General features: G+C 30.0%; 3 protein-coding genes across 5 annotated transcripts; 1 reads left to right on the plus strand and 2 right to left on the minus strand.

Moving 5' to 3' along the window:
- Positions 1 to 2749: 2749 nt before the first annotated feature.
- On the minus strand, positions 2750 to 3308 carry LOC123007406 (lysozyme-like). The gene has a single exon (XM_044402695.1). It carries the CDS (start codon positions 3272 to 3274, stop codon positions 2831 to 2833), a length of 444 nt encoding a protein of 147 aa, XP_044258630.1. The 5' UTR covers positions 3275 to 3308; the 3' UTR covers positions 2750 to 2830.
- Positions 3309 to 3700: 392 nt separating this feature from the next.
- LOC123007396 (sensory neuron membrane protein 2-like) lies at positions 3701 to 10753 on the minus strand. The gene is made up of 9 exons (XM_044402684.1): positions 10602 to 10753; positions 9616 to 9773; positions 9080 to 9221; positions 8275 to 8541; positions 8005 to 8216; positions 7412 to 7608; positions 4711 to 4829; positions 4077 to 4202; positions 3701 to 4001 (listed from the first exon to the last, which is right to left on the minus strand). Exons 1-9 carry the CDS (start codon positions 10725 to 10727, stop codon positions 3852 to 3854), a joined length of 1497 nt encoding a protein of 498 aa, XP_044258619.1. The 5' UTR covers positions 10728 to 10753; the 3' UTR covers positions 3701 to 3851.
- On the plus strand, positions 9286 to 21149 carry LOC123007380 (pyruvate dehydrogenase phosphatase regulatory subunit, mitochondrial). 3 transcript variants are annotated; one of them, XM_044402662.1, is made up of 14 exons: positions 9286 to 9354; positions 13188 to 13489; positions 13539 to 13751; positions 13803 to 13966; positions 14018 to 14254; positions 14305 to 14415; positions 16378 to 16547; positions 16603 to 16954; positions 19534 to 19691; positions 19741 to 19889; positions 19939 to 20410; positions 20464 to 20664; positions 20714 to 20820; positions 20869 to 21149. In XM_044402662.1, the coding sequence occupies exons 2-14, from the start codon at positions 13251 to 13253 to the stop codon at positions 20993 to 20995; spliced, it is 2700 nt and encodes an 899-aa protein (XP_044258597.1). In that variant the 5' UTR covers positions 9286 to 9354; positions 13188 to 13250; the 3' UTR covers positions 20996 to 21149. The 3 variants fall into 3 exon arrangements, with proteins under 3 accessions (XP_044258597.1, XP_044258606.1, XP_044258588.1); XM_044402671.1 differs by lacking the exon at positions 9286 to 9354 and adding an exon at positions 12912 to 12927; XM_044402653.1 differs by lacking the exon at positions 9286 to 9354 and having other exon boundaries at positions 13097 to 13489.
- Positions 21150 to 22071: the final 922 nt, after the last annotated feature.

The raw sequence follows: 22071 nt of genomic DNA on the forward strand, positions 1-22071 counted from the left end.
AGATAAAAGCATCGTCTGTTAAAAGGAATCATCTAATTCGATATTGTATCCCTATTGCGAGATAATTGAATAAAACGTTCTTATTCTCGTCTTATTTAACTAATTCCAGCATGCGTAGATCATACTAAGTAGGTAGCAAAGCTAATCTTACTGTCCTCTTTGTCATGATATATTTTTTCTTATAATCAAAATTGCCGTCTGAGCAATGATGATAAATTACTGATTTTTTAATTCCTTTATTGTTGCTAATTGTTGGAGGTCTTGTAATTGGACATAATTGTTGGGGTAGGTGTGTTCGCTTCTATTATTGTCCTCGTTAAAAATAACAACTAAACGTTTTTAAAGTTTTTCCGATTTTATTGTATCCCTATGCGAGATAATCAGATAATTGAATAAAATTTCTTACTCTCGTTTTATTTAACTAATTTTAGCAAATATTAGCTGTTTCTGATTAGAACAGTGTTCATTTTATATTATTATACCATTGGAAAAAAATTATAAACAAACATAAATTGGACATAAAGTAAAGCTCAATTGCGTGAATCTATTTTGAAGTTTTGAGAGATGTTATACGATGTGCTGTATGTCATAATCTAACACTTTGTAAAAATTTTCCAATTTTTTTTGCTACAGGCTGTTAGAAGAGGAAACAAAAAAGCTGTTTCCTAAATTGTAACTCTGTTTAATGTTATTTGTGGTTTATATTGACAAAATTTTTGTACTTTTACTAAATAATTATAAAAAAAAACATATACAAGATCATCAGTAAGGCTCGGATTATATACACGAAAAATTCGTAAAATATGCGCATATATATGCACGTATTTTCACAAAAATATGCAGAAGATATAAAGAAATACCTATGCTCTAACATATGCCAAATGTGCATCGATATGCAAATCTTTTAACAATAAAAAATCAAACTTCGTATAAATTTTTATCCTCGAGTACACTAAACTTTGTATTTTCGGCTTCTTAAATTGCACACAAAACGAAGAAGAATAAATAAATTGATTTTGCCTCAGACAAGCCATTTTAATAACCTAGTAATTAAGTCTTTTTAAGAAATCTGTACTTTTCAGATCACATCATTTATTTTTTTAAATGGCAACCTACCAAATAAAACATTTTTCTCATGAAGGTCATGATCTAAAGGATTACAACTATCTACTATCTACTTTATTTTAAATTATTTTTTTTTATATAAATTGCAATTTTGACAACAAAGCAAAATTTTGTTCTTAAAATAAGAATATTTTTTTAAATAGGTACATATATTACTTTAATTTATATTAATTATTATTTTTTGGAAACAATGATTTAAAAAAAAACCGCTTGTTTTGATACCTTATAAAACGAATTTAAAACGGAAACACTCAGCAGGAAACTAATTTTTTTGAGTCTGGCTTACGAATTACCGGTTGTTTTCTCTTTAAAGTATTTTAATCAACAGTATCTATCATTAAATAGACATAAAAAATTGCTATGTTAAAAAATAAATAGCAAATTTAAATTTTTTGATAGATATAATTTTCTAAACCTTTTTTCCAAGTTTCTGGTATCTTATCTAACTTGAAATTTTTCTCTGGGGTGCGAGTTTTGACACAACCCGGTATAATAATGCATCATAGGTAATACTGTTAGGAGAATATTGGGACGTCCTGTGTGCATTTTTTGTCATCAAATACATAATAGCAGAATTTGTTAATAGTTTTAAAATTTTTACTTTCATCGGAATTTTTTTATGGGGTGAGTTGATGTTGTAGCTTTCCAAATAACAGGTGATTTATCAAAATTTCAATATTAGGTACTTTTACATAGATTTTGAGTAATACTTCTGATACAAATTTAAAAATGTTTCAGAAACTTGATCGCTTTGTTCCTATATCAATACGAGTCTTGTTCTCTACTTTGCACATTTATTTGATTTTATTGTATTTTCTTATATTACTCATCGTAGTTATTACTCATTAATTACTATCAGTTATGGTAAGAAGTAAAGGTATATTTATGGTACATTTTTTACTCAAAGTAACAAAAAAAAGATAAATTTAACAGCCATTAATCCATCCAGAATTATCTCCACTACAGTAAGGCGCATAAGTTGTCCAGGCATTGAACCCATTTCCAGAAATTCCCTGATGCTCATCAAAGACTTTTTTGGCACACACGGAATCGTCGCTGATATCGTCGTTATGGAAATCAGCACATCTCTTATTGCAACCACCTCCAGGACTGTCTCCAGTTGAGCACCAGTAAATTTGACTTATTTGATAAATTCCATGATCACCAGTGACAGTGTTGGTGGCGTCGGTGTTGAAAGCAGATTCGTAGTTTGCGATACAAACCCATGTAGAAATATGCTCTTCAGGGAACAAACCATAACCCCTAATAGTGTTGGTGAATTCACATCTATCGAAAATTTTTGCTTCGCTTAGGGAAGCATAAGCAAAAAGAACAATTATAGCGAGAAGTTTCATTTTTGCAACTGTAGACAAGTTACTACTAATTTTGCAAAAAAGGTGGTGCTTTATATAGCAGCTAGGCTATTGTTTTATCTAAGATTATCATCCTTTTGCAATTGTAAATATTGAGTGTTTGCTGTAAATAATGAAAGTGAAGTAATGTTTCTAAGGTATAATACAAAAATAGAATTTTACTTGTCCATCAAGTGTGCTTCAAGATGAGCTGTTTTTTGAGTAATACTCGGATGAAGTAGGAGATTGTTATTACTAGGTAGCAACAACAGTTTTTTGGTACCAATAAAATTTTATTAAAACGTTACATACTGATATAAAACAACATCCTTATTTATTAAAACGTAAATGTTTTAAAAACATCCCTTAATGAAGTGGTCATTATTTCCTTTGCAGTGGTTCTTGTAAGCTACCCAAGCATTGAACCCATTTCCAGAAAGTTTTTGATGTTCGGCGTAGATTTTCTTAATACACGCAACATCGTCTCGAATATCGTTATTTCTAAAATCGGAACATTTCGCATTGCAGCCTTTTCCTGGTTTGTTGCTGTTGTTGCACCAATAAATCTGACTTATTTGAAACAACCCATGATCTCCTGTTTTGGTGTTCCTAGCACTGGTGTTATAATCTGATTCGTATTTTGCGATACACATCCATGTTGCTAGTTGAGATCCAGGGATGTGGTGCTTGTTTTTCAATTCTTTGGCAAGTTCACATCGTTTGAAAACTTTTGCTTCGACTTGAAGTAGGACACAAAGTGAAACAAGGAATACGAGTAATTTGCTAAAAGGACTCATCTTGAATGTACTAATGCTCAAATGCGAAGTTGTGTTTTATATACAATCACAACCTCGTTTTTTCGCAATGTTTTGATAATAAAGCCAAATGCCATGTGACACATATAGTGGTTGGATTTTCTGATTACAATATCGAGTTCATACAATATACTTTATTGCAAAAGTTTATTGCACTTTTCTGGAAATGAAGTAAGTAATTGTTTTCACAAGAGTAAATAAACTTTTTATTGCTAATGATTTCGTGTTTTTTTAATCTTGTTTATCAGTTGGGGTAGAGACAAGATGAGTGTTATGTGATAACTACTGAAATAATTTTGTTTTGATTTTGGACAACTCCGGATGATAACCAATAAAAATTGAAGTTCAAAATGATTTTTATCAGACAACGACATTCGCATATTAAACATGAGAAATAAAACAATAATATAAATTAAGCGTTATTTTGTTCAAATAAGAGATAATTAAGTACAACTAAAAATTTTATAATTAATACATATATTATAATATTTTTGCAAGCACTTTTTATCAAGTAAAATTAATGTACACAACACTAATTGATAGAAAATAAATAATAAACTTAATTTTTATTTACAAAGAGAAGTAAAGAAACTAAACTAACTGCACCTCCCACTCCAATCAAACTCCACTTGATTATTTCCAAAATTTTCAAATTGTTGAGTAAAGTTTGTTTTATGATGTTGATGTATTGGTCATCTAATGTCATCGACTGCAACAATAAAAATTGTTATTAAAAAAAGTGACGCAATTTTTAGTAAAATGATAACAATTGTAATAATCTTACCTCTTCTAGCCAAAATATGGGGACAAGTGCATTTGTTACATTTTCAATACTTGTGATGTCTTCAATAGCCCGAATAAACATATTAAACTGAACTCTTTTAGCTACTTGCAAGGGAGCTCCAGAAGTCTGAAAATTAATTTTTTATTGTTATGTATTTGGAAGTTACAGTGTACGAGTAAGTGTAGGGTAATTTTTATTAAAAAAAATATAATAATAATCGGCTTATAACAAAATAAATAATCTAAAATTTATAATTAAATATAGAAATTTTTAAAAATGCGACACATTTTTCAGCCGATTACGATGTCGTAATTCCGTTGTTGCAAAATTTTTTTGGAAAAACATATTTTTTAGTTTATTTGTATGTTTCTACACCTACATGACCTACATCTATTGTGAGATTATCACTTAAAACAATTAAATATAATAAAAGTCATAAATAAATACATTACACCATTTGAAAAGTCAATAATTTGTTTACTTAATTATTTCTACCGATTACGAACAAATATTTATTCATAAATTCAGTAAATAATTGCTTTTTAATTTTTTATCTAGAAACAAGTAATTACAAATAAGAAAAAAACAGTTGTTAAGTGTAGCGCATGTTGTAATAAATTTTTGTTAAACTTACCGGTTCTAGGATAACAAAAGTTTCATGTAGTTTTGGATCAGGATGTAGACCATCAACTGAAGCTAAATATTTCTTGTCACCATAGAGTAAATGTGGAAAAGATAAAAGAACAGGAGCACCTTAAAATTATCATTAACTAAGTTAACTACAAACTAAGAAACTAACATAACTAACTAATTTCTAACTAATCTAAAACCATTAGTTTTCCATAAAAACGAATATTCGGATTGATCTACACCATACAATTTTTGTTCACGTTTATGATCCGAATGGACATTTTCAAATACAAATGATAATGGTTTGATAGTGGTTGATTTAAGAAAACTAAAAGGCGTGAAAGTGGTTGTGACACTTATTTTTGGTTTCGTACTAGAAAGTGTGAATGGTTTTGTGGAAGTGTCTTGCTTTAGAAACAAAAATGATTTGGTAGTTGGTTTTGTAGTTGTTGATATTTTTATATTTTTGAATGGTTGAACAGTACTAAAGGGTCGATAAGTTGACACAAATGGTTTACGAGTTGTTAACACTAGTTTTGCTGTGCTGGAAATTTTTCTTGTAATTGTGGGAAGTGGTGGAAACTCGTAGACGGATTTTTCCTGCTGTTTGTTTTTCTTTGGAGGTGTGGGTAATGGTGGAAACTCGTAGACATCATCATCATCATTAGGTGAAGCAGTTGTAGTGGTAGTCGTTTCACTAATATTGCTATCAATTTCGTTATCAAAGCATCCTTCTATGTATTTTGCCACATCTTGTTTGCAATACAAGGGATACACAGCCCATGCATTAAACCCATTGCCTGATATAACGGAATGCTCTTTAAATATCCTTCTAATGCATGCAATGTCATCCGTTATGTCCTCGTCCTCAAAGGCCGAACATGGGGCATTGCAGGCATACCCATTTCCAGGTGGCGAGCACCAATACAAATCGCTTATTTGAAAAAGACCATGATCTCCACTACCACGGTTGACAGCCGATGTGTTGAAGGTTGATTCGTGTTTCGCAATGCAAACCCATGTCGCGATTTGATGGCCGGGAAATTTATGAACTTCTTTCAATTCGCGAGCTAGCTCACATCTTTCGTACACTTTACACTCAACAAAAGTTGCGATTAGAAGGAGCGCGAAGAGTACTGCCATTATTAACTGAGAAGTGATGAAGGTAAACGTGCGTTTTATAGCGAATTCTTAGTGACCCAGACCTGTTCTCTTAAAAGACTACTGACACTGATTACCAGAGCTAAGAAGAAGACTCATTTGCATTAAGGAAACGGTGTAAATGATCACTTAAAAAAAAGACTAATTGTAGGTAATTACAAGAGGTGTTAAAATGTTCTAATGACAGACATGAGGTGTGACCCTTTATTGTGGTTAGAAAGGTATGACATTTACAAATTACGAATACCAATTTTTTATTTTTGATTGTTGTTTCATTATATTATGAAACATCTTCTACAGTAAACAAAACTATTGAAACAGATAGTGTTATTATTTATTAACTACCTTATTTATCGATAATTTTCGAGATTAAGTAAGGTTATTCACTTTCCTAGCTTTTGTACAAAACGCATTTGATTTTTTTTATTGAGGACACTAATAAATGCGAAATAATTGGATTCTAGCGGATTACCTTCACTTTTGACACGACTTCATAATTTCAATAATATGTTAAGCACGCAAACAAATAAATGAATTGATTTGATATTTCCTTCCTTAATAGAACATAAAAAAGCAAAATTATGAATGCAACTTAATAATAAAAATTACATTTGCATAATATCATCATATTTTTGTTTTATCTAAGATTTTCAAGGATAAATGCTAAAAAATTTGCACGGGTGTTTATTTTTTGTTAGATCATTTCATTATATCACAAAAATAGATTTAGAAATACAACTGCTTTACTATTTGTTTTGTATATCTCTTCCATTGACATTCCGACATTTACAAAGTGAATATAATACATCAATTATAAAATATCAGTGTGTTTACTAAATTCTGTTTTTTTTATTCTAATTTTTAATTTGATGATTAGAGTAAAATATTTCCCACAACAAGCTTAAAAATGTAACAGGATTTCTATACCTTGACCCAAGAAACACGCAGCTTTAATCAACGAATGCAAATAATAATAAAAAACTTATTTAACATGCACTTGCAGGATCAACATTTCATTTTACGTGATCTCAAATTCAATAAATGTAGGTAATCAGGTTACGAACTAAAAAAAATATGTTGCAGCATAGGTGTGTATTTTAATGTCCATATAAGAATTTTAAAACTATACTAAAATACTATTTTTTAAAATGTGGGAAGCCCAATTTAATGCAATTGTAATTTTGATTAAAAATGAATGAAACTGGTGAAAAAATATCCTAATATGGATCATTAGATTTTAAAAATAAAACTACGTAATAGTCATTAAAAAATAGTTAATTTTAATCAATTTGAAGGTGTTGAACATGGATAGCATTCTACATTTTCTGTAATTTTGTAGCCTCTTGTAATTAGAACATTGTAATATGTTGCAAAAATAAACTAAATCTGTTTGATAATAAATGCTTCTGATATTTTATCTTGTTAGGATTTAATAATAAAAAACGTTTCTTATCTTTCTCAAGTGGAGAAAAGTGTATAAATTTCCTTGTTAAGCAATGTTAATGTTTGGAAATACCAATAAAATATCGCAATTTATTTCTTACCTACGCAATTTGTCATATCCAAAAGACCATCTTGTAAGCATCCGAAATCTCCTTCCAATGTTCTACTCCGGTTAACGCAGTAACAATAATTGTCTGTGTTTTCTCTCGGAGCATTGAAAGAATCATTCGTTACAACATATTTATATCCTTGTATTCCTTTTACGGTTTCTGTGGACTGATATGCCATTTTTAAACGTCTAAAAATTTTAAGAATCGTTAAATTCCAAATATCAAACACAGAAATCGTCTTTAACAAAGCTTATTATCATGAACATGTGCATTATTGAAGTAAATCGAACTTTTCATTTCACGATACAAGTATGTATAAACTAGATACGAGTAGGTACTATCTACATTATTTTGTCGAAGAGAATTTAATCTAATTTGATCTAAGTAATTTTTGTATTAGGAATTTGAATTACAGTTTTTTATCTTGTGCTTCTGATTGTAATATTATTCATATTGTTTAATGATATGCAAAGATAGATAATTTATAATGTCAGTGACATTTTGTTTTATTTATAAATTCCTTGATAATGAACTTTGTTAACATTCACGAAAAAATTCTTTAATTAATTAAAAAATTAGATAACCTGCAGATGTCCTCGGAAAACACATCAAATGTCATATTTGGCGTTACATAAGGCCGAAACGTCGTAGTACTTTTAATATCATTGCAAACTGAGTTATCATCCCTCCAAACGGAAACGTAACTTTGATTATTATATTTTACCAAAGTTGAAATGTCTTCTTTTTCCTTTAAGCCGCTTTTAATTGTTAATCGTCCAAGATGAGTGTTATTTTTCTAAAAATGTTAGAAAGATTTATGAACCAAAACTATGTATGTTGGAAACAATATTTACAAAACTTAGGTATGAATAATTTATAGATTTGTTAACGATGGACATGCCTTTGGCGACTTTAGCTTTGGCTTTGAATTGCCCGCATATCATTTTTGCTGCAAAATCGCTTTCACCTCCATTTTCGCAAATTATCATTCCTTCAAATAGTAAATCTTTTACTTTTGCGGTTATGAAAAGGCCGTTGTTTTTGTTGAAAATTATTGGCAGAGCATCGTTGACGGTGGCCAAGAGCGAAGTTGATAGTTCTTCGACAGTCATAAGCAAAGCCTGTTAAATAAGTGAATCAACATTTTAAATAAATTTATGATCATCAGTAGTGATTGCAAGTATGTAGATACGAGTACATAGATAGATAGGTATTTATGATGATATTTATATCATTGTTAGAAATACTTTCCATGTAAACAAGACGGAAACAACTCGAATCTGATAAAAAAAGTTGTTGCTAAATAGCTTCTACGTACTCATAAAATAATTTAAAAAAATATTTTTGTTTTTTCGAATGTGAAATGAAATGTGGCAAGGTTGTAGTTGCCTTTTAGTTTAAACGTTTTATTCATTACATTACAAACAATTAAAGCTTGAGAAAAAATCATTGACAGCAGTGATAGATGACTGTTAACAATCTACGTTTTTTATTAGTAATATTTTTTGCATAATTCAAAGATGATTATTTTTGCGATAAAAAATTGTTTTCATTTACATAATGAAAAGTTAAAGACATTTAATTATGAGAATTTAATTTTTGACAGTCCAATTTTTATATAAATAAAAAAAAATACGTTGATTATGATTACCTACTTACGTTAAAAGGGGAATTAAGAATAGTCAAAACGTCTTCATCTGATAATTTTCCAGAAGCTTCTTTATCAAATTCAAACTTCATGTAATCATAATACGATATTTCATCATCGTTCCATTCTATGCCATCTTTCCAGCGAAACAATCTGAAACAGGTTTAGATAAACCCAGGTGATTAATTAAAAACATTTGTGGAATTACTGACAATAATAAGTGATAACTGATTAAAATTTGCTAAATATGTGAATGCGAGTTTATGTATAATGAGTGTACCTACAGGTATGTATGAATAAAAAATTAATGAATTAAAGATTCTGGAAACAAATATTTTGAGCATTCATTGACTAGACTATCTTACTAAATTTTCAAATTTGGAAACAATTTTACATATAAATTATTAAAATGTGTCCTTGGATAATAATAATTTAATAATTAGAAAAAGGTATTTATCGATTTTCTATAATATTACTGTATTAACAAAGGAATAACAGAAGTTATTGGTTAGTTACTAAAGTAGTTTAGTATTTATTTTTCACTTACTTGTAAATGTAAGGTCCAACTTCTTTAACAACAGGTTTTGCTCCTTGAAGTATCTCATCTGCGTTCTGAACATCAAAAAAGGAGATTTTAATTTGAAATGGAAACGGAATTTTTTTAAAGAGGTCCCACTGACGAGTATTTTCTTGTAAAACGGAATTCTAGAAACATTAGTAATACCCACGTATTAATAAGTAATTCAATTATACAATATATCAATTATTATATTTATTCATCTTTGGGTTTTATTTTTCCACATACCTAAATAATTTTTTAATATAAATTGTCTGTTTTTACAATCTTTATTGTTGATAACAGCTCAATTTTTTTAATGCTTCACTATGGACATTTTAGAATATTTAGCCTTAAAAATAAAAATTAGGTGAAAACAACAAAAATTTTAAATAAGCATAAAATTGTCAAACTAATAAATAGCTAGGTAAATACAAATAATAAATTAATATCTTTCATACTATGAGTGGCAGTTTAAATTTGAGCCACCCCGTGTATTTGACTTACATATAAAACATTCTAAGAAAAAAACCATGACATAAAAATGATCAAACTTTTTTGCTGTGACTTTTCGCGTCGTTGTTAAAACAAGAAAAATCCTCTTATGTAGTTAATTTTTGGGTATTAATTTGTGCGCTACTTTGCAACAAACACAAGATCTTTTTAACATTCTTTGTTCTTTTTTATGTTTGTTAAGTATATTATAAAGGTGGTTTAAGAATACCAAACATAAAAAAATCGGAAGAAATTTAATTTTGAAAGAACTGACAATGGAACTTTCAAAAACTCAAAAAGACAACACACAGCCTGTTCACAACCTGTTTTAAAAAATTTTATACTATCATTACCATTCATAAATACAAATGGAGCAACGATAGGTACCTACCTGTTGCACGCGTACTTGAATTGTTATTGTTAGTTTTATTTCAGCTATTTTTAAATATAATATGCTCATACATAAATGATTTATGGCTTACCTCCCAAACTTTTTTATTTACAAGCATTGGAAACACCTTAAAACCAAGAAGTACTCCGACTACGCAAAGCACAGTCCCAGTCACTGCACAATAAACTAAAATTTTTGTATTTACGATTATTTTCATGTTTGTAGCTTATAGTTATATTGTATTTGATAAGGGACTTAAGAAATTTGGAATTTTTTGATTTTCTTGCATAAAATATGACAATACCCTTGGTTGAATGTTACGTGCAACCAACTGCAAGCTCACTAACAGACTATCATCAAAAATGTATTACCATTATATCTGATAAAATACCAATGGTAACATGAGAAAATTATTGTAATTTTTCATGATTTAATCGTCAAATAACATTAACCTTGACTTATTCACATATATTATTATATTTTTTTTGCATTGTATCTTGATCACTAAGTAAATAATCGAACTATTTTGTTAAATGATCTGCTGGTGCTCATCATTTTCCAAATGAAAATGGAATTGGAAATTACTTAGGTGTATATACATAGTTAGATGAAAACACATCTGTTATTATGAACTTAATTCTATTATACTTCATTTAGATAAACAAAAATATACTCGTATATGCACAGTCTAAGGTAAATTATTAATTTTTTTTTTTTGATGAATTATGTAGGTACTCAAAACTTATTTCGGATCCCGATTATGAACTAAAAAAATTTAAGAAAACTTAATTATTTAATTAAAAGCATAAACAATGAACTCTTATAGCTATTTATGTATCAAGTACGCAAAATAGGGTTTTAGGGGACGAATCGTAATTAATGACGAGGCGACGTAGGAGCCAGTCTTTAATGAGAGGAGTCACCTAAAAGCTTTTGCGTACGTGGTGCATACAATATTTTTTTGTTAAAGCTCCCAAAACACAAAGTCACACCTCTTATTAATAAAAAAAAATTCGCCACCATAGTAACCAATGTTTTTTAGTACGCAAAAACTGTTTTTTGGGGACTGAGTACCCAAAATAACCGTTTTGCGTACTATTTTCTTGAGGCCGGAAAAGACTCATTTTAGGGACTCAAATGAGTCTCTAAAACACCTGTTTTCGGAAGCGTATACAAAAAAAAAATTATTAAATAAACGTAAAAATAGATAAATAACAAGTTCTACACTCTTAAATTAAGAATAGGTATTATCTGTGGTATTACGTATACTAACATATGTTCGATTAGGGTTTTTCTTTCAATAATTTCTTAGACATGGTGCATATAGGTCTAGATTTTTGTGTATCTAAAAAATATTTATATTTTAGTAATAAGAACATCTTTTTTTAACGATTTGAAATGGTTTAAAAAGAAATTGAAAAGAAATGCAGTTTAAATTTCATTATTTTATTTGCTTTTACTATAATCTCAAAGCTGAAACAAAATACCAAAAATCGTTGACTTAAAAATAAAACGAAAACGACTGAACCAAATTTTCTATACATATCAGTTTTCCTTTTTGCTTTATTTACCCCTGAGTTTTGAAGAATATGGACCTGCACAGGTGCATTTTTTTTTCACATTTTCTCTGCTTTTTTCAATTTTATACACCGATTTCCTGTGATTTTCTCATGATTTCCCCTGATTTTTTTTATAATTTCTTTAATTTTGTACACCGATTTCAGTATTTTGTAAACCAGATTTTATTTTTTCCTTTAATTTCCCCTGATTTCTTAATGATTTCCCTTGTATTCCTTTATGATTTCCTCAATTTTATGCACCAATTTCCTCTGATTTCTTCATGATTTTCTCGGAATTCCTCATCTGATTTTCTTATAATTTCCTTTAATTTGCCACAAATGAAGAAAAAGACTTACGGACCTGCGCATGTGCATTTTTTTAATAATTTCTTTTGATTTTCTCTGATTTCTTCAATTTTATACACCGTTTCCTCTGATTTTCTGATGATTTCCAAATCTGATTTTCCCTGATTTCTTAATGTTTTTTTCTGATTTTTTTTATTTTGTACACCGATTTTCTTTGCAGTGTACATCCGGAGTGACGGGTGTTGTGTACACCAGACTTTCTTTTTTGCTTTGATTTCCTCTGATTTTTCATGATTTCCCTTGAATTCCATTGATTTATTCATGATTTCCGCTAATTTACTCAATTTTGTACACCGATTTCCTGTGATTTTCTCATGATTTCCTCTGATATTTCTTCAATTTTGTCACCGATTGCCTCTGCTTTCTTTATGATTTTACCGACATTCCTCCTTTGATTTCCTTATTTACTTTAATTTCCCCCGTACGTATTTCTTTATCATTTCCTCTGATTTCTACAATTTTGTATTTTGATTTCCTACATATGCGATTTAGGTAAATATCTTTTGTAAAATGATAAATAAAAATCAACATAAGGTTTATTTTAAATTTACAATTCAGATTTTTCAATTGGTAATTAATACTAATTAATTAAATATAAACCACAATGTCCCACCTTGGAATTGTAACACCTTGACGACCTTGATCTTGCATCTCACAAAACTTCCCAAATTCTAACCTCAAAACAACAAAATGTCAAAGATAACTTTCGAAGTCGCATAATTCATTTAATTTTCTTTAATTTCCTCTCGTAGTGCATCACAGGGCTTCATGTCAAATTAACATTTGAATTCACGTTTAAATGACTTCCCGCGAAGATGTTGCGTAGAATACGAAAAGATTATTTTCGAACCCAGTGCCAAAGGTTCCTGTCTTCCAGCAGAAAATTAGACACTGAAAATATTTACGATGTCGAAGACGGACCTCTCGAGACTATTGTACCCCCACGACAGGCAAAAGTTGTCGTGTGTGGCGGGGGCGTCATGGGGGCTTCAGTAGTGTACCATTTAGCGAAGCTGGGATGGGGTGCAGAGACAGTTTTAATTGAACAAAACAGGTAATTATTTTAAATTGGGGGTACATTGCGCTAACTATGTAATTTCAAGGGTCGGAGGAGGGACAACATGGCACTCATCTGGACTTATCGGTGTTTTCAAGCCAAGTTTAGCACAAGTGACACTGACTAAATCCAGTGTGGAATTGTACAAACATTTGGAGTCAAAGGGGCTAGCAACTGGGTGGAAGCAGTGTGGAAGTCTCAATTTGGCCAGAACTAGGGATAGGATGACAGTTTTTCGCCGAATGAAAGCACAATCAGTGTAATATTTCTCATAAAAATTTTAATTTGTTTCATTACAATTAATTTTTAGATCGTGGCAAATTGACTGTGAATTATTATCGCCCCAAGAATGCAAAGAAAAATGCCCTTTAGTAAATGTGGATGACTTAGTTGGAGGTCTCTGGATACCAGGGGATGGCGTAGGTGACCCTTATGAAACTTGCATGTCGGTGGCAGGGGAAGCCAAAAAAATGGGTTAGTTGTGACTCAAAATTTTAATTCCATTCCAAACTATATCTTTATAAGGTGTTAAAATTGTTGAAAACTGCACTGTAACAAAAATTCATCAAAATAATGGAAAGGTGTCCGGTGTTGAGACAGATTTGGGCCCAATTGATTGTGAATATTTTGTTAACTGTGCAGGATTTTGGGCTAGAGGAGTTGGACAGTTGTCAGAACCATATGTTAAAGTTCCTCTACATGCTGTTGAACATTATTATTTGCATACTAAACCAATTCCAGGATTGGATTCGATGACTCCAGGTTGATAATTGCTTTATTTTATTACGTGTTTTATAAAAACACATTTTCAGTTGTTCGTGACCAAGATGGTCATATTTATTTCAGGGAAAATAAAGGAAGACTTTTAGCTGGTGGGTTTGAACCTGTTGCCAAGCCAGCTTTTGAGGATGGCAGGATACCTGGTGAGTAGCCGATTTAGTTTTTTGCACAAGAGATTTGATATTAATGTAATTAAATTTCTATTAGTAGTTTAAAATTTCCTACAAGACGATGTTTTCGGTTTTTTTTTTAACTCGGAAAGTTTTGGTTATATTTGCTAACAATTGGACTAAAAAAACTATTGGGAATTGTAAAGAATTAACGTAAAAGTTGTAAGCATCGTGATTGGGCCGTTTAAGGTCGGCCATTATAATAATCTAAAAAAAACAATCAGTTTAAATTTTTGGATTCATTCAAAAATTTAATACAATGATATGATTGGTCCGTTTGAGGTCGGCCATTATTATAATGTGCGTAACCATGGAGCAGCCAATCACTTGAGACTTTAGTTTCATTCAAAATTGGTTAATTCATTGAAATTGGTTAATTCAGATTTGCATTAATTTATTAAAATTATTTCAATTTTTTGTTAGTGTTTTACCTTTGCCATAGTGGCTTTATTCATCCTGTGTGTTTACAAACATAACATAAATTGGCGATGAGGATACGGAAATCAAACATTAAAACAGTAAAAATTAAAAAAGTAAACATTTTCATGCAACATAACCTCACTTTCTGAGGATTTAAGTTTTGGGACCCTCGGGACCGCATGAAAGGTACGAAAAGACTGTTTTCCACAAGCAAAGGCCTAAACTACAATTCGATTGGTTTACCAGTTTACTTTTTACAATAATATAACGACAAAATATGCACATTAGACTGTTTGGTTTTTAAATAAAATTTTTGTGAATTTTTTTTATAAAGATATAATACAATATTTAATTTTAATGCGCACTTTTGTTGTAATTTTAATAAGATCTAGATACTATAAAAGTAAGTGGGACCAAAAAATTGTTTAGTTAGAATGTGATACATGGGCGTCGTTACAAATTTTTTTAGAAAGGGGCAACTTCATCGCAGTTTAAAAATACATATTTTATTACAAACACAAAAACATGTTATACAAAATAGGAACATAAAACCATATTTTTTCTAACGGAAATTATAAATGAAACCATAAGACAGGAATCTCTAAACCATAAATTGGAGTATAAAAGTGTAAAAGTAAAAAAAATATAAAAATTATAAAAGTTAAGCATAAAAAACACAAATCAGTAAATAACATGAACTAATAAATACTAAGAAAAATGTAACACTTGGAAATCAAAACATAAAATAAATACTCTTTGAAAATACATTCAAAAAACAATAATCAATAGAAATAAAAAATGAAAGAAATAAAAGTTTTAAATTTTGTTTTTCTCAACCAAAATCGTCTATGATAAAAAAGTTAAAAAATGTTTAAAAAAACAACTTGCAAAATGAGCGTGTTTTTTACTAGACGTGTGCAAAAAACAGCCATTGAATCGTGTTTTATACAAGATTTTTTCCAATTTGGTTGTGAAAAGCATAGGCATCAAATTCGAATTTAAAATCTGTGATTTCAGTAATTTTCCAAAATCATATTAGGTCGTGGCGTTGCTATGAAAATAGTGTTATTTATTTTCTTTATGTCACATTTTTTAACACTACTGATAAAATAATGTCATATTTTATAACTAGTGATAAAATTAAACACATTTGACAACTTCCCCACCTTGCCCGTTTCAAACGACGCCCATGGTGTGATATTTGATAGCGAATATCTCTAAAAACTATTTGAGATATAAAAAAACTTTCTTGCATGTAAAAAGTATTGTAAAATTACTATTATGGATATAATTTGCTTCAATTACATTAATATCAAATATCTACTGCGAAAATAAATGTCTAACAAGACAAAAATTTAAACAATAAGAGTAACAATATTGTCATTTATTTTGTACTTAATTATTACCATTGTCGTTTGTATACGAGAACGTATCGCTTTTAGTAAATCCATTTGTACTAATAAATCATCAGTGTTTCGAATTTTCCCAATTACTAAACTGAATTAAATACTTCAGCGAGCAGTAAAGAGCGATATCTGCCAGAAGACTGGGATCATTTTCATATATTACTCGAACAACTTCTTCACAGAGTTCCCCATTTGGGTTCAGCGGTATTGGACCGTCTTTGTAACGGCCCTGAAGCTTTTAGTCCCGACTGTAAATGGATAGTTGGCGAAGCCCCCGAAGTAATTATTTTTTGTCAAAAAACTTGCCTTCAATAATTTTCGTTTAATATTGCAGATAAGAAATTATTTAGTAGCCGCTGGTATGAAAACTGTCGGTGTATCCGCAGCAGGCGGTGTTGGAAAACTAACCACAGAGATTATAGTAAATGGAGAAACCACATTTGATATTTACGAATTGGAAGTTTCCCGCTTTTTGGGTTTGCACAATAACCGGAAATTCCTGCGGGATCGGGTTAAGGAAGTACCGGGATTGCATTACGGGCTTTGTTATCCTTTTCACGAGTTTAGCACAGGGAGGAATTTGAGAATGTCGCCGGTTTATCCGAAATTGCGCGAAGCTGGCGCTGTTTTTGGACAAGTTATGGGGTATGAAAGGCCTGCTTGGTTTGACACAGAACACGCCTTAGGTAAAGTTTTTCTACACACCACGATTATAACTAGAATAGGCAGGTTTTGAATTTGCTAGAAAATTTGATAAAAGGGCAACTTACGACCAAATTTATTGAATTATAATTTTTGGTCGTCTTATTTCGCTTTTTTTTTTGACTAGAATCTGCTTACAATTTTATGTGACATTAAGGTTGAACTATACTGAATAAAAAAATAAATCGTTATTTAAAAATTCTGAAAAAAATATCATAACTTTTTGATGGCTTTGGTAGCAATATTTATTAGTTTGAAATTTTTTGTCTGTGCCGTTTAAAAATTAATTTAAAAAATACTCTATTTTGTAGACTGGACGGAAGAATTTTTTGATTTATTTTTGGTGTATTGTAGATTATCTACTTATGTTACTGTATTTTTTTCATGCAATTTAAATAATGCGTTTTTTCATAAAAAAATAAAAACTATTGAATTTTGCAATCCGTTACAAATACTCAAAATGAGATAAAAACTCTGTGTTATTGTGTGTGTGAGGTACTTTTTTAATTCAGGAACAACATCTAATTATAAAAAAAAAAATTTGTTTACTGTATTTTTTAAAAATTCAATTTTTTTTCCCTTTGAAAACTTGATTGAACGGCTTTCCATCTGTACACAGGCGACATATTCTTCTGGTGGTACATTTTGGAACTGGCTAGAGACATGCCATCTACGGAACGGTAGAGTAAATAGTTTGAAAACTGTAATTTTGTAATTTTCTGTAAAAAGAGTAAAAATTGCAAAAATTTCAAATAAAAGGAATAATAATTTTTCATAAATTATGTAATATATTTTTTGTTTGTTCTGATTCATTTTATTATAACTATCATTGTGGCGTCACCATATATTTATCTTTCTGTTTTTAGTCATCGAAATTAAAAGAAACAAAGTAAAATTAATTATACGAAAATTGACAAAAATGCTAATAGTAAGAATTTTTTTCAATTTATAGTTTCGCCTCTTCTGATCGATATAATGTATGTGACAAAATGGATTTACATTTGCAGAAGATAAAGCAATTTTGTTAAAAATTCAAATATAATTTTATAAATTAGTAACTAGCTTACTTTGTTCTAAAAAAGAACTGCTCCTAAAATATAATTTATAATGGAAATAAAGAAGTGTAAGCCTTAATTCCAAGGTTCCTTTATAAAATTCTTGGAAAAAAGAGAAAGTTGGTTCAGGAGCTAACGCAAGAGTTCTAAACCAACAAATTAGTTAAACAATGCATCTTTTGAATATATTTTGATTTTGATGTTTTCATAATGACAATTTGCAGAAATGTTTTGACAAAATTGTGAAATTTTTTGTAGCGAATAAGTCATACGGTGGTGAATTTTTTATCCAAACATTTTTTAACCAACATTGTAATTGCTTTCTTGAAGTATTCATAGTTACTATTTTCATTGTGATATATTTTAAAAGGACAACTGATAAACAAAAAGTAGAAAATTTTCAATTGAAATCTCATTAAAATATAAAATCTAGGAATTGTTTTTTCACAATATTAAACATATCGCATACACAAAGAGATGAAAAGTTTTTTCAATTTGCCAATTGAAAATTTCTCTATTTTAATGGTGATCTGTTTTTGGATTTGTAATTTAAATTTTCATCTCCTCATTAACGCATTCTGGGTGCATTAACAGATTCTTCTAGAAAAACAACATAAAAGGCCAAAAATGGAAAAAATCGTATGTCAGACACATTTGCTTCTTGTTTTTTACAAAATATCAATAAATTTTCACCGATTTCTATAAAAATCTAATTTCACTCTAATTCGTAAATTTCTATGATCTTGGAAAATTGTGATTTTAGCACTTGACCAGAGACGAATATTATAAAAAATTAAGAATTTTGACGGATATTTTAAAAAATATTAATTGTAGGTAAAAATCGATTACATATTCGGCGTTTTTGCACAATTTTAAATTAAATAAATAATTTTGGTCTTAATTTATTGACCAATGAGCAAAAAAATAACAAATTTTGATCAATACCTCACAAACTCTTAGAAATAAATATAAACTGGATACATGTTTGGAATTCTTGGACAATTTTGCTTAAGAAAAATCTAATTTTAATGCAATTTGTTTATTGTTGACCATGTAAAATTACAATTCTAGTATTTAACCAGAGACGTTTTGACAAAAAATTGAGAATTTTGCCCTATATTTCGGAAACTATTAATAGTACGTAAAAACCGGTTACATATTCGAATTCCTTGGACAATTTCGTATACAAAAATTTTGATGGCAGTTCAGTTTTTTATTTCTGTAGCTTTGAGAGATTATAATTTAAGCACTTGAGCAGAAATCAAGAAAATTGACAACTTTTAGCCGGTATCTCGAAACTTTTAGATCATAATCATAAATAACAACTGATTATATAATCGGTATCTTGGACGATTTTGTTCAAGAAAATCTAATTTTAGTTGATATATACGAATTTTACAAAAAAATTGAAAATTTTCAAACTCTTGCTTGAATCTATGTATTTTGCAACCTACATTTTAATTAGATATTATTTATTTATTATACTATTTTAAATTGTATTTCTTTAGAGGGAGATCCCCAAGACTGGTCAACTCCAAGCAGAATGGCCTACACTAACACCTTTGGAAAGCCCCCATGGTTCGAGAATGTCGCTGCGGAATATGCTGCATGTAGAGAAAGTGTAGGAATTAGTGATTATTCTTCTTTTACCAAAATTGATCTCTGGGTAACAAAACTACCGATTTTTTATCTTTGTATAATTTGGGGTTATTTAGTCAAAAGGCAACGAAGTAGTCAGTGCGCTACAGTTTTTGTGTTCAAATGATGTAGATGTTCCTATCGGTAGTATAATACATACTGGTATGCAAAACAAGTATGGCGGTTATGAAAACGACTGTTCTTTGGCCCGACTGTCTGAAAATCAGTAACTATTCCTCTCAGTTTTTTTCAAATTTTTTCACAAAAATTTTCAGTTACATGATGATAGCTCCGACTATCCAACAAACGCGGTGTAAAGTCTGGCTTCAGAAGCACCTACCACCCACTGTAACAATCTCAGACGTGACTAGCATGTTCACAGCCCTAGCCATCATGGGGCCTTTTACAAGAACTCTGCTTTCTGAGTTAACAGACACCGATTTGAGGCCCAAAAATTTCCCTTTTTTCACCTTTAAAATGCTGGATGTTGGTTTAGCTAACGGAATTCGTACAATGAATCTCACTCACACTGGGGAGTTGGGTTATGTCATGTACATCCCCAACGAGTTTGCCTTACACGTCTACTCCAGTCTAATCCAAGCGGGGGAGAAATACGGTATCAAACATGCCGGATATTATGCGACAAGAGCTCTAAGGGTTGAAAAGTTTTACGCCTTCTGGGGTCAGGATTTGGATACGAGGACAACGCCTCTAGAATGTGGAAGAGTGTGGCGAGTTAAATTTGATGTAATTATAAAAAAATGTTTTATTACGTAATTACTAAAGTTTGATTTTTTTAGAAAGGGGTTGATTTTATCGGAAGGGATGCTCTTCTAAGGCAAAGAGAAGAGGGGGTTAAACGAATGTATATACAGCTGATTTTGAATGATCATTGTCATGAAACCGAACTATGGCCTTGGGGTGGTGAACCCATTTATCGAAATGGTAAATATGTCGGGATGAGTACCACTACAGGATACGGGTTTACTTTTAAAAAACAGGTTAAGTTGAGTTTTGTTAGGGTAAATGATACATGATTTAATTTTCTAGGTCTGTTTAGGATTTGTTGAAAATTATGGAAAAAATGGGGAGAGATTACGGGTAACCAACGACTATATCTTAGGTGGTGACTACGAGGTGGATATTGCTGGAATAAGGTAAAAATTGAGATTAGCGAATTCGATTTTTCACTAATTTTGTTACAGATACCATGCCAAAGTTAACGTACATTCTCCAATCTTGCCGACGAAATATCCTGATAAAGAGCGTGATGTTTATCAAGCTACAAGAGATAAACACGATGATAATGTGGTAGTAAAAGCCGTGAAGTAAAGAAATTTTTAGAAATGTTAATCGACAACATTTATGTTCAAATAAAAAGTGTATTTTTTTCAACACCATGTTTTACGGTTTTCTGTCCTAGTTAAATTAAAGTAACAATTAGATGATTGTAAATATGAACTCGATAATTTATTAATAAACGATTAAAATTTTGCATTTTAATTTTTTGGGCCCCTACGTCATAAAGTACGAAGTAATAAGAGGATTTGCCGCTTCAGAAAAAAAAAACTATAATAAAGGCTCTATGGGTATTGGAAATATTTTTTAACACCACATGAAAGTTTGCTTTTTTTGGAAAACTAATTTTTTTATTTATAACCGATTGGTCATAAATACTGTGCAACTTGTCAGTTGTTGAGGTGTATTTGCAGTTAAAATTATACGACACAATTTTTAATTACCTAATATACCTACACTAATCTCTTTGGGAAACAATTAGTTTAAAAAGTGGATATAAAAAAAAATAATCATTCTTGAAACCTCAGTTTCACTTACTCTTAGGGAATAAACATTTTACCATGACATCTACTCCAAAAAATTAAGGAAACAAAAATATTTCCTAAATTTGTTGGTGATTTTTTACATGTTGTATCTCGTCGAAAAATGGTCGTATCTAAATTAAAAAAAAAACATTATGAAGTTTCTAGTTTTGAGATGTTTTAGCAAATTTTTTCTGTGCTAATTCACCGCACTTTTGTTTTTGGTCCACGGACTTGGAGATTTTTTTAGAAGTTAAATCAATGCATGGGTCGGATAGCCTGTTCATACAGCTTTAATATGCTTTTCTTGTATTTTTGTAAGTCAATTTGTTGCTGAAAACTGACTTTAAATGAAAGAAAATCTTTTTGTCTTTGATCATATTGAATATCTCAGCAACCAATGACTGCACAAAGAATGTAATGTTAGTTTCAAAAACTGGAATAAAAGTCTTACAAGATCTTTTTACGTTTCTTTGAAAAATAATTTTTCACCTTTAACATTGATTTAAAGAAAAAAGAAAAAATAACTTTTTTGGGGAGACTAATGTTTTTAGGTTTTTATCAAACCGTTTTCTTGGACCGATATTG

This window comes from Tribolium madens, unplaced genomic scaffold (genome assembly GCF_015345945.1).
Source record: "Tribolium madens isolate multiple individuals breed KSU strain unplaced genomic scaffold, Tmad_KSU_1.1 Scaffold_11;HRSCAF=98;Tcas5.2_LG3b, whole genome shotgun sequence".
Lineage (NCBI taxonomy): Eukaryota > Metazoa > Arthropoda > Insecta > Coleoptera > Tenebrionidae > Tribolium > Tribolium madens.

Coding starts and splice junctions, on each gene's coding strand:
- LOC123007406 (XM_044402695.1), bottom strand. CDS start 3,274: ATGAGTCCTTTTAGCAAATTACTCGTATTCCTTGTTTCACTTTGTGTC.
- LOC123007396 (XM_044402684.1), bottom strand. CDS start 10,727: ATGAAAATAATCGTAAATACAAAAATTTTAGTTTATTGTGCAGTGACT. Junction 9,222..9,615: donor GTTGGACCTTACATTTACAA/GTAAGTGAAAAA, acceptor AACCTGTTTCAG/ATTGTTTCGCTGGAAAGATG. Junction 8,217..8,274: donor ATTATTCATACCTAAGTTTT/GTAAATATTGTT, acceptor TAACATTTTTAG/AAAAATAACACTCATCTTGG.
- LOC123007380 (XM_044402662.1), top strand. CDS start 13,251: ATGTTGCGTAGAATACGAAAAGATTATTTTCGAACCCAGTGCCAAAGG. Junction 13,752..13,802: donor CGAATGAAAGCACAATCAGT/GTAATATTTCTC, acceptor ATTAATTTTTAG/ATCGTGGCAAATTGACTGTG. Junction 13,967..14,017: donor AGGGGAAGCCAAAAAAATGG/GTTAGTTGTGAC, acceptor TATCTTTATAAG/GTGTTAAAATTGTTGAAAAC.